At 35.7% G+C, this 13,116-nt stretch overlaps 1 protein-coding gene across 8 annotated transcripts in view; it reads right to left on the minus strand.

The window, feature by feature from the left end:
- The window catches only part of VPS13A (vacuolar protein sorting 13 homolog A), a 251,081-nt gene that overhangs the window by 24,393 nt on the left and 213,572 nt on the right, over nt 1-13,116 (minus strand). For all 8 annotated transcript variants that reach the window (XR_008291251.1, XR_008291252.1, XR_003414530.2 and 5 more), the window contains 7 exons: nt 12,041-12,186; nt 10,767-10,848; nt 9,820-9,933; nt 8,922-8,997; nt 8,673-8,836; nt 8,077-8,122; nt 7,848-7,971 (listed from right to left, as the gene is read on the minus strand). Coding sequence is in view for 5 of the 8 variants with exons in the window: in XM_027040998.2 (XP_026896799.1) it covers nt 7,848-7,971; nt 8,077-8,122; nt 8,673-8,836; nt 8,922-8,997; nt 9,820-9,933; nt 10,767-10,848; nt 12,041-12,186 (752 nt within the window). In the remaining 3 variants the exon portion in view is untranslated. The remainder of the gene's footprint in view (nt 1-7,847; nt 7,972-8,076; nt 8,123-8,672; nt 8,837-8,921; nt 8,998-9,819; nt 9,934-10,766; nt 10,849-12,040; nt 12,187-13,116) is intronic.

Here is a 13,116-nt window from a genome sequence, read left to right on the forward strand (position 1 = left end):
AGTAGTGAGTATCATATAGACAAAAGATCAGCAAGGGAATAGAAGATATGAATAACACTATAATCTAACTAGACCTAACAGGCATCTATGCAGAGAACACTTAATTCAACAATAGCAAACTACATATTCTTCTCAAGCACACACAGAATACTTTCTGGGACAGACTATGTTTTAGGCCATAAAACACATCTCAGTAAATATAAAAGTTATACTAAAACTTGTAAAGTATGTTTTTTTCTGGCCACACAGAATAAAATTAGAAATCTATGAGAGAAGGAAATTTGAGAAATTCACAAATTTGTGGAAATTAAACAGCAGAAGCCTAAATAATTAAAGGTCCAAGAAAAGTAACAAAGGAAAGTAATTACTTTGAGACAATTGAAAACAAAAAAACAACAAACCAAAACTTATGGGATGTAGTGAAGACACCGCTCAGAAAGTAATTTATACTGTGAGTGCCCAACACTTAAAAAGAAGAAAGATCCCAAATCAATCATCTAACTTTACACCTTGAGAAACTAGAAAAAGAAGAGCAAACTAAACCCAAAGCTAGCAGAATTTGGAGGGAAATAAGAAAAATTAGGGCAGAAAAAAAATTAGAGGAAAGAAAAATACAATAGAAAAACAATGGAGGGAGTCAATAAACCAAAAATTGGTTCTTTGGTAAAGTCAACAAAAATGACAAACCATCAGACAAAGGAAAAAAGAGAGGGAACTTAAAATGACTGGAAAGAACAGACAATATGATTAAGACTTAAAGAGACTGAATGAGTAGTCAAAAAATTTACCAGAAATAAAGGTCAAATCCAAATGGCCTCACTGGTGAATTTTATCAAATGTTTGAAGAAAAATTAATGTAATTCTTCCACAAACTCATCTCAAAAAATGAAGAGAAGGGAATACTTCCTAATTATTCTAGGAAGACAGTACTACCCTAATAACAAAACCAGGCAAAGACATGACGAAAAAACGACAGGCCAATGTCCCTTGTAAATACATACGCAAAAAAACTCAAAATTTTAGCAAACTAAATCTAGCAGCTCATAAAAAGGATTATACATCATGACCAAGTGGGATTTATCCCAGCTATGCAATGTTGGTTCAATGTATGAAAATCAATTTATGTAATACACTATATTAATAAAACAAAGGAAAAAGAAACAATGTCAATTTAATTAATATTAGAAAAGCATTTGACAAAACCCAACATCCTTTCATGATAAAGGCACTCAAACTCAAAATAGAAAGGAACTTCTTCAACCTGATAAAGAATATCTACAAAAAAGCCATGGCTCATATCATAGTTAATGGTGAAAGACCAAAAGCTTCTCTCTAAAATCAGGAGTAAGACAGGCATGACTGGTCTTGGTAATTCAACACTGTACTCGAGTTTTAGCCAAGGTAATTAAGCAAGAAGAAGAAACAATGGCATTCAGATTGGAAGGAAAAACTAAAACTACTTTTATTTTTATTTAAAAAAAATATTTTTTTGGGGGGGGTGAGGGGTAGAGAGAGAGGGCGATACAGAATCTGAAGCAGGCTCCATGCTCAACTGACTGAGCCACCCAGGCGCCCCATACTACTTTTATTTCTACATGGCATGATATTATATATACGAAACCATAAATAATCCAACTATTAGGGGCGCCTGGGTGGCTCAGTGGGTTAAATGTCTGACTTCAGCTCAGACAGTGATCTCATGGTTTGTGAGTTCTAGCCCTGCATAGGGCTCTGTGTTGACAATGCAGAGCCTGCCTGGGATATATATTCTCTCTCTCTCTCTCTCTCTCTCTCTCCCCCCCCCCCACTTCCCTGCTCCCACTCTCTCTCTCAAAATAAATAAATAAACTTAAAAAAAAAAAAGAATCCAACTATTAGGGCTAACAAACAAGTTTCATAAGGTTGCAGAATAAAAGCTCAATATACAAAAACTAGTATTTCTATATACTAGCAATACAATCCAAAAATGAAATTAAAACATAATAGCATCAAAAAGAATGTAATACTTATAAATGAATTTACGAAAAGACACAGATATTGAAAACTACAAAACATCATTGAAAAAAAAATTAAAGACTGAAATTAATGGAAAGACATCCATTTTCATAGACTGGGGAGACTTAATATTGTTAAGATGGCAATAATCTCCAAACCGATCTTGATTCAACACAATCACTATTCAAAATTCCAGCTATCCTTTTTTGCAGAAATTAACCATATGCTAACTGAAGTGACTCAGAATATCTAAATAATCTTGAAAAAGAAGAACAAAGTCAGAAGACTCATACTTACTGATTTCAAAGCTTACTTCACAGCTACAGCAATGCAGTGTGTTACTGCATTAAGGATATACACTCAGATCAATGGGACAGAACTGAGAGTCTAGAAATAAACTCAAATTTATAGTCAACTGATATTGGACAAGAGCTTCAAGACCATTCAGTAGGGAAAATGTAGTCCTTTCAAAGAAATGGTGTTGGGACAACTAGATTTGCACATGCAAAAGAATAAATATGGATCCAAACTCTCATCACATACAAAAATTTAAAAAGTTTTTTAAATGTTTTTTAATTTATTTTTGAAGGAGAGAGAGAGACACAGCATGAGCAGGGGAGGAGCAGAGACAGAGAGAGGGAGGCAGGCTCCAGGCTCCGAGCAGTCAGCAAAAAGCCCGATGCGGGGCTCAAACCCACAAACTGTGAGATCATGACCTGAGCTGAAGTCGGATGCTCAGCCGACTGAGCCACCCAGGTGCCCCATCACATACAAAAATTTAAAAATTAAAATGAATCAAAGACCTGAACTTAAGAGGTAAAACTGTAACTCTGCTAGAAGAAAATACAGGTGTAAATCTTCATGACCTTGGACTAAGTAATGCTTTCTTAGGTATGAGAGCAAAAGCACAGCAACCCAAGAACATACAGATAAATCAGACTTCATCAAAAAGCACCAGCAGAAAAGATAAAAGACAATACATAAATAGGAGAAAATGTGGTCTAGTTTCCAGAATATATAAAGAACTCTTACAGTTCAACAGTAAAAAGATAATCAGCTCAATTAAAAAATGTATAAGATATTTTACATGAATAGACATTTCTTCAGGAAAGATATACAAATGGCAAATAAGCAAAATGATATGAATGTTCTATATCATTAAGAAATAGCAATCAAAACCACAATGAGACATTACTTTACACCCAATAGATTAGCTATTTAAAAAAAGCAAAATGGAAAATAACTAGTGTTAGAGAGGATATGGAGATATTAGAAACTTCTTCACTGTTGATGGGGATATAAAATAGTGCAGCTGCTGGGGAAAACAGTTTGGTAATTAATTCAGTAAGTTAAACACAGAGGTTATCAAACTGACCAAGCAATTCCATTTCTAAAGAAAAACTCAAGAGAACTCAAAGCATATATCCACATGAAAACTTAAAATGTTTTCAGCAGCACTGTTTGCAACAGGGTAAAAACAACCTAAATACCCATCAGCTAAGAAACAGATAACCAAAGGGAGTCTATCCATACAATGGCGTATTTACTCATAAAAAGAAATGAAGGTCTCATTTATGCTACATGGATGAACCTTGAAACATCGTAATTTTAAGTGAAAGAATCCAGGCACACAGAGGCTACATACCGTATGATTCCATTTATATGAAATGTCCAGAAAGTGTAAATTTACTGACAGAAAGTAGAATAGTTGCCATTGGCTGAGAGGAAAGAGACATGATAACTGTTGACAAGTGCAGGGTTTTCTTTGGGGTGACTGAAAATGTTCTGGAAATAGTGCTGATAGTTGTACAACCTTGTGAATGCTAAAAGTTACCAAATGCATACTTTAAGACGGCAATTTCTTATAGTATGTGAATTATATCTCAATTTTAAATAGACTATATTTGGGTATTTAAAGTACTATGAAAAATTTTGGGGGTCCATGGGAGGGAGGTAGATGGAGTTAGGAAAGGGCAACAGGAAGTATCTGTGTGGTGAACAACTTACTACCCTGACTGGTGGATACATGAACATAACACAGGTGATGAAACTGAATGGGATGAGGGCACACAGAAGCAAGTGAGTCCAAGTCACGGTGGGAAATCTGAATAAAATTGATGGATTGTATCAACATCGATATCCTGGCTGTGATGCTGTACTATGGATATGCAAAATGTTACTACTCTGAAATCTAGGAAAACATGTAGTGGCCTGGATGGTGGTTCTCAAAGAAATCATGCCAGATCCCTGAACTTCTGAATGCCATTTTACAGGGTCAAGTCTATGAGGATGAGGTGAATTTAAGGACTCTGAGATGAGGCGGTAGTCCTGGATTATCTGGGTGGGACACGTGTCATCACAGAAGAGACCCAGAGGGAGAGTAAGCATACAGAGGAGGAGGTGATACAAAGATGAAGGCAGAGGTTGGAATGATGTGGTCACAAGTCAAGAAATGCCTGCGGCCACCCGGAGGAAGAGGGAAGGTGCAAATTCTACCTTCCAGAGGGACTGCAGCCTTGCTGGCACCTTTAGTTCTGACTTCTGGCCTCCACACCTATAAGAGGATGAATGTTTAGCATTTAAGCCACCAAGGTCGTGGTCATTTGTTACAGCAGCCAGAGTAAACACAGTACAGTGTACAAACAAGGGATCTCTCCACGTTATTTCCTACAATTGAATGTGACTCCACAGTTATCTCAATTAAAAAACAAAAACAAAACAAAACTCCCACAGGTCAAGCAATGTTTTAAGTCATGCGGAAATAGACAAGAGCCACTGCATTCATAGAACTTACGTTCTACCAGGAGAGACAAGCAAGGTAAAATTTATAGTGTATTTAGTGATGAAAAGAGCTAAAGGGGGCGGGGGAATCAAGGAAGGAAGAGATATATGATGTGTCTGGGGGCAGAATAGGGGATAAAATGAAACTTTAGGGTGGCCATGGCAAGGCCTCACTCACTGGGAAAGTAACTGTTGAATAAAGGAAGCAACCATGTAACAGAAGAAAGAGTATTCTAAGCAAAGGTTAAGGAGGGGGTACCATACCTCCATTGTAAGTTCCACACCAGTTTTTAGAACAAATTTCTAATACTCTTACATGATGCTGAATGGGGAAGTGAGGATTTCCCTTTCCTCTTAAACAACAGTACAGCTGGGATTGTCTGTGTCTTAGCTTTCGGAACACCGCCCTCTCGATTATCCCCCTTATTTAAGGGCCATTCCTTTCCAGACTCCTTTGCTGGGTCCTCCTTATTTTTCCCAACTTCTCAGTGTTGGTATATCTAAAGCCAAGTCCTTGTATCTATTTTTTTTCCTCTTTTCTATTCTCATTCCCTAGGTGATCTCATACAATCGCACAGCTTGAAACACCCATTACAGGCTCACACATTTCAAATTTTTAACTCCAGCTTGCACCTTTCTCTTGAACTTCAGACTCTTATACTCAGCAGCTACTTGATGTCCCCATCTGGATGTCTAAGAGATAGTTTAGACTTAATGTATTCAAACAAAACTTCTAATTCCCCCCTCCCCTAAGTGTAATGACAATACGGTATTTCCATCATTTCAGAAAAAAACTTTAGAATTATCCACAATGATTCTCTTTAATGGCCGACATCCAATCCTTTATGTAATCCTGTTGTCACTACGTTCAAAATACATGTAGAACATGATTCCTTCGTACGAACTTCTAGCCTATCCAGGCCTCACCACCACCACCTCACATCTGTATTACTGCAAAGGCCTCCTAAGTGTTTCACTGTGTCCCCCTGCAATTTACTGTCAATATATATAGAGATATATATCTATAGCAGCCAGCTCACATCATTTTTCTTGGCCAAAACCATCCAATGATTTCTTATATCAAGAAAAAGCCAAAGTCCTTACGGAGGCTTACCAACCCCATATGATCAGAACCCCTAGGCATTCTCTAATATCATCTTTTCCAACTCTCTCCTTGGATTCACTCTACTCTGAGCACACTGGTCTTGCTACTTCTCAAGCCAAGCATACTGCTGGCAGCCGGGCTTCTTACTGGCAGTTCCTACTGCCTGGCACCTTCTCACAGGGCTCACTCCCTTACTTCTTCAGTCTTTCCTCAAATTTAATCTTACCAGGGAAACTTCCCTGAATACCTTACTTACATTTAAGATGGCAACTTTCCTCCCTACCACTTGGGATGCTCTTATCTCTTTCACGGTTTTATTTTTTCCTCAAAGAATTTTTCCCCATTTAGCATATTGTATATTTATCATATACGTATATAATAAATATTCACTTATTGCTTTCACAGCAGAATTAAGTCATATGAGGACACGAACTTTGGCAATTATATTCGCTTCTGGTTTCTTGAGTGATTAAAAGTATCTAATTGATACATATCTATAGAAAATATATAGTATATCCTCTTCAAAAATAATATATTAAAATGCTTAATGCCAACTATTCACTTCTCAAATTGTAACTTATTCCTTTGTAAAGTTTATTTATTTGAGAGAGAGAAAGAGAGAGAGAGAGAGACAGAGACAGAGAGAGAGAACGAACCCCAAACAGGCTCCTTTCTTTCAGTAGAGAGCCCAGTGGAGGACTCAATCTCATGAACCGTGAGATCATCACCTGAGTCAAAATCAAGGGTCAGATGCTTAACCAACTGAGCCACGCAGGTGCCTCTGCAACTTATTATTGTTAGTATTTTGGTTCCAATGTTGTTTCTATACAGTTCAATTAGATTTATTCACTCATTTATATTCTTTTATTTGATTCTCATAATCCACTTCTCATTTCTGGTTTTAATATCCTTCTTCTCAAGTATATTTTTAATAGTTCTTAGTCTTATTTTTATTAAAAATGTTTTATTTTGCCCTTAATCCTTAAAGGTAGTGCAGGTCAGTACAGATTACAAAGTTTTAGAAAAATGGAAGGTTATTCTAGCAACTTTGGGCATATACCTGCATAGCTGTTGATTTTGAATTATTTATGTTTCACTGAGTTTGAGCTTCTCTGATGACAACTTAATACATTCTATTTGTGAATCTAAAGTTATAAGGAGAAGAGACCTTTTTTCCCCTATCTTAATACTAAATTATAAAACCAGAAACACCCAATTATGGTAAACAGTAGGAAATACTAACTTAAGAGGAACAGTTAAAAAAACAAGAAAAAGGAGCAGCTCCATATAATGACAGTACTTACCTCAATAAAGCAGGAAGCAAGAAATAGACTAGGGAAATGTCCATATACCTAACTTCCTGTTAGGTCTCATTAGCATGAATTTAATCCATTGTTGTATGGGTTACAAAGCTCTAGAACAGAGATAATAATGCAACTACCAAATTTCAATCTTAAGCTAAATTTTACTTGGAGCAAGAGAGGATGTTTTAAAATTATTTGCACAAATGAAGAAAAATAGAGGAAATGGATGTAATAGTTTCATAACAAAGTAAGACCATAAGGGGAGGGGGAACACAAGCTGAGTTTAAACCAGGAATATAAAATGCCATTCTTTATTTCTTAAAAGGAGAGAGAATATTGTATTTGCTAATTTTAGAACTAGCGTGCGTGTGTCGCATTACATTATTAATAATGCACCTCACTCAAGGCAACTGAAGAGCCTGCCTAACCTGCTCAGCCTTTCCTGCCAAGGCTGCTGGGAATGAATGACCAATGACCAATAAAGGAGAACTCCATAAAGTTGAACTGATGCAAAGGCAACAACTTAAAAAGGAATTAGGAAATCATATGTAACTTGCCATACTGTAAGGTTCATAACTAAGTGCCTTGAGGCAAACAGCAGATTTATTTTATTTCTCATGGTTTAAGAGTTTTACTCATATCTTCCACCAAACAGAACCTACCTTTTTATTCCCTGAAATGTACTGCTAGCCATGTCTATGATGCCTCCAGTTGGCCTTGCCACTGCTCCAACTAAACCTTTCCCAACACCTTTGAAGAAACCAGCTGCTCCTTCTTTTTGAGCTCCTAGAAAGAAAAACAACAAAGGTTTAGGCAAGTGAATCATGAGAGGAAACAGAATCAATTTGTGAAAGACCTGGTAATACACATCACCTAAAAGAATATACTTGCCTTTGATTGGTTTTGTAACAATTCCTGTTATGCCACTTACAAAACCCTAGAGGAAAAGCACAATTAAAAATTTTTAATACTTTCAACATGATGCTTTGAAAAACCAAGTCTGGCTTACAAAAAAAAAAAAAAAAAAAAAGAGAGAGTTTTGCTCTCTAGATACTGTAAGAATCAACACACTGTCCACGTATTTTAGTTAAACAGAATGCTTTTGGAGGCTATGGACATATTTTATATAGGACACAACCCCCTGCTTCTCCGATATCTAAATAACACTTGAAGGAGTGTAAATGTCTATTTTAAAAAAAAAATTTTTTTTTGATGTTTATTTTTGAGAGAGAAAGACAGACCGTGAGCAGGGGAGGGGAGGAGACAGAGGGAGACACAGAATCTCAAACAGGCTCCAGGCTCCAAGCTGTCAGTACAGAGCCTGACGCGGGGCTCGAACTCATGGACCACGAGATCATGACCTGAGCCGAAGTTGGACATTCAGCCAACTAAGCCGCCCAGGCGCCCCAATGTCTATTTTCATATTCACAGAATGTGGCCTTATTTAATGGTCCCTGTTGTGTTTACAACCCTGGGAAATTTCTTACAGAAACTAAGCCTTTTCCTCCACGAGTAATGCCTTCTCTAAGACCCGCTGGTTGCTTATTCATGGCTTCTCTTCTCTTCTGTTGGTAGTCTTCATCCATAGTCATAGCTGCCACCCCTTTCGCCATAGCATTGGTGATTTTAGAGGCAGCACCAGCTAATCCACCTGGCAGAAATTATAATATTTTTAGTAAAAGCAAAGGCATCATTGCTTTAGCATAATCATACCTGGTAGGCATTCTGTTTCTTACCGACAGCTCCACCAACTAGTGCCTTCAGTCCTAGGGCCATGCCCTCCACAAACTCTTCAGGACCCTGGATGGCTCCCTAAAGGGTCAAATAATAACAAAGAAGGTTATATTTTATTTTAAAGGTGAATTTATTAATATAAATTAATATATGCCTAGAGAAAGTGACACCAGCAAAAAACTGAACATTTTAACAGAATTCTCAGAGATACTTCACGACGTTGAAAGTAACAACAAGTTGATCCAAATGCAGGAATAGGACTATTCACCAAAGTGTACAAATGATGTTTTGCTCTGTAATGTAAGTTATGAGAACATAACCACAAACTACTCCTGATAATTTTTGTAAAAGAAATAATAGCACTTTAATTCTTAATATTTCTTATGTTTTAAATTATACTGTACAATATAATAATATAGTAATAGCTTTACTTTTTGATTGCCCTCTCATTTAAAAATGAAAGTAAGAGAGTTTTAAATGTTTTAACAGAAGATTTTAAGGGACACCAAACAATAATTTTTGCCACCGATTAACATTGCTGTGTATAGTGTCCACCTGCATAGTTATTTGTACTGTCCCCACAATTGTGCAAAGACTGCCTGTCTATGGTGATCTTCCTTCTACTATAGAGTGAAGTTTATTGACCTTTAATATTCCAAGAGAACACTTAAAATTCAATGTATCTTAGGAAAGTCTTAAGTTTAAATTTTTAGGGAAAAGGTAAACGTATCCCTCCAGAATTTTCCAATATCTCTTACCATTGTTTGCTGCAAAATCATGTCCTTCTGTTGTGTCTCTCAAAATCTATTTACACACACACCTCAAGTTAACAATTGGATGCATTATTTATTCAAAGTATTAGTAATATGTTGCACAATGCAAGAATAACTATTTTATTACCTGGTAAGGTTCATAAAAAAATGCTTCCACACCTTCAGAAAATTCTCTAATCAAGCCAAAGGGATTTCCCAAAACTTCAAGCCCAAGAATGAGTACGTACATTTGCTTAATGGCCTGAAAATGAAATACAGACTTAATCAGATATTCAGGAAATTTTTTAAACTCAATGTTTTGTTTGTTTGTTTGCTTTTAAGTCAACACCCTCATCACCAATTTTAACACCTAAACTGTATCACCCTATTCATCACTAGTTTTGTTTTTAAAAAGTGATTTGGTCTTAGAGTTTTAGAAATAATATATTTACATAAAGCTTTAGAATATTCAAAATTCTTTCACTTTTACAACTATGTCTGATGGTTACTATTACCACCATCATTTTAGAGACTGGAACAACATGCAGACCAAATGATAACCTGGGTCACATAACAGGTAAATGGCAAAACTGGAATCTAAACCCACACATCTTGACTCAGGCTTAGTGATCTGTGCATGATAAGACAGCTGTCTCAGATGCTGTAAGTTATATCATAAGATACGGGAGTCTTTCTAAAGGTGGAAAAAAATCCATTAAAGTAATATATATAGCTGACTCAACAATACAATTACATTAAAAATAGCCTGTGTTCACCAGCTAGTTACTAATAAACAGTTTCCCTTGAAACTATTTTTTTAAGTAAGTTTGGTGAATTACTTAGTTAATATTTTATTTAAAAATGTCTTAAGTCCACAATGATCCAGAAGAGACCAGTCAGTGGAAAAACAACAACAGGAGGGCAAAAAATTGAAATGGTGATAGGGCTCAATTTCTTTCTACAATTCTGAGAAAAAAAGTTAAAAAATTTTGAACATGGCTGCTCACTTAGCCTTGTCACATCTACATGCAAGACACAAAATGTTTCACTATTTTTACATTAATCTGTCCCTTTGTAAAATAATCTCAGACAAACCTGTTTTGAATAGTGTCTTATTACTTCAGATTGTAGTTCAGATGCTGTATGGAACTGATAGTTGAGTTGAAAAAATGCAAGCCTGAAAAACACATAAATATGTGTGTGGGTACGTATCAAGGGAGAAGAGGGAGAGAGATGAAGAGAATGCTTTTAATATTAACGAGTGGTTTCATTTTCTTTAGAATTTTTCTCCAAATCTTTCCTTTCAATACAGTCCTGTGCCAATCAGAAAATTTCCTCTTTCACATGTATCTCTGCTTATTCTTGTCAAAGAACATCTAAGAATCTTATGGAAGCTATGGATCTTAGCCTCAGAAAAACCACCTATACATACTTTCACGTAATTTAGGGGATTCAGAGACCCTCTGAATTCCATTCATACATATAGACTCTATTACTCAACTCTGTCCTATCACCGCCCATAAAGAAAATGTCTGACACCTGAGACAAGTGGAGGAGGATGCTCAAGAATGGCCAGGGTTCACTCGCTGCAGGTCCTGCCTGATCAACTGACAGGTGAGGAATCCAGGTCAGTTTACTTTTAACCTAGTCACAGCATATATCAGATCCATGACATGGGAAGCTCTGTGTTAGCAGGTAAGACAGCAGTGGGATTAGAGATTTTACCCTATTCCCAATGTCTTCAAACCTACGTTCTTTATGTCCTATGTTCTTTAATTCATTACCTAACTTTATCTGGATTTAGAATTGCATCTTGCTGGGATCACTGATTCTTACCGTTGTTCTTCATAATCTTTCTAGGTGCTACCTGAAAAGGTCCTTGTCATCTGAAATCTCCACTCAGACTTCCTGTCTCTTTGGTCAGATATTCTGATAGCTTCCATGACTCCCACTAAAATGTAAATTCTTGGCTCCCTTCATTTCCGCTACCATGGCATTCATTTTGTTCTAGCCACATATGCTTTAAAGAGTCTTGATCCTATTAAATCTTGAAACCACATCTTTGAAGCACCATACCTTTGAGCACACACGGCTTCTTAGGAATCCTCCCCGAGGCCTGAAAGGCCTTATATAATGCACAAACTTGTATGGGCTCTGTCTCTCTTTCTTAAGGAAATTATTTAATAATTATTCTGTTTCTTAACAGTTAGGGTCTGGCAGGTAATATGTTAAATTATATTCCATTTAACAGTAAAGACCGTATTTGCCTCTGATCTGCAATGTCCTTTACACACTTTTCACTTATAAAGTTTTTACGTAAATATAAAATGGGCTTTTCGTCAATTTACAGATTTGAATATTACACATACTTAAAAACTACATCTTGTACATCTGTAAGAGTCGCACCAATACTCTTCAGCAGAAGATTTAAGGAATGAACTGCCATCAGTCCTTCCTGTTTTTCTGAATCTTTAGCTTCTTCTCTACCCGAACGCAGTGAAACACTTAAGTGCAACTAAAGAGATAAAGAGAGAAATATTTCAAGCACTATTTTCAAAATGACAATTTTAGCTTTTAAAATTCAATCTTATTTTAAATTTACTACACCATAAAGAAGATTTCAAAATTATCTAGATTATATCAAAATTATTATGTAAAAAGTTAAAGGAATTTAAAATTGAACACAATTCTTTTTAAATTTTAAATTCAGCAATACAGACTAATATGGCATTTAGGTTCAATCCGATTCTTTTGGTACACCTAGGAAAATAGTAATTTGTATACATCTTTAAATAATATTAATAATCTAGAAGTTGAGGTTGTTGAAATGACTCAAGTATCACCAAAAGTAAGTGTTTCAACTATTACAATTAAGTTAGCACATTGAAAACAGTTAAAACACACTTTCGTATCATATGCACATACACGGTATACATACATAGCTATACAATAATTTTCTTCAAGTATTATGTAATTCAGAAACTTTGTGTTAAGAACTTATATTTAGTTCCATTCAACTTCCAGTTTTTAAATCGAGGTTACTTTATGAATTAATTTAAAACTTAAAGACTATAGTTAATAATATTATAGTGCATTATTTGAAAGTTGCTAAGAGTAAATAAATCTTAAAAGTTCTCACACACAAGAAAAACAAATTTTTAACATGTATGGTGATGGATGGTCATTTGACTTATTGTGGTGATCATTTCACAGCGTATATAAGTAATGAATCATCACCTTATACACCTGAAACTAATGTATGTTCTATGTCAATTATAATTCAATAAAAAAAATATACAATCATACACACAATTTCGAAAACTGTCATTAAGCATGTTAATAGAAAACTAAGGTAACATAATATTAGGTCAAGATATAAACACGTAAGTTCATGTTTTACGTGGGCCCAGTATTATTTCCACATGGTGAAAAATTGTTATAAGTA

The sequence above is a fragment of the Acinonyx jubatus genome, chromosome D4 (assembly GCF_027475565.1).
Source record: "Acinonyx jubatus isolate Ajub_Pintada_27869175 chromosome D4, VMU_Ajub_asm_v1.0, whole genome shotgun sequence".
Lineage (NCBI taxonomy): Eukaryota > Metazoa > Chordata > Mammalia > Carnivora > Felidae > Acinonyx > Acinonyx jubatus.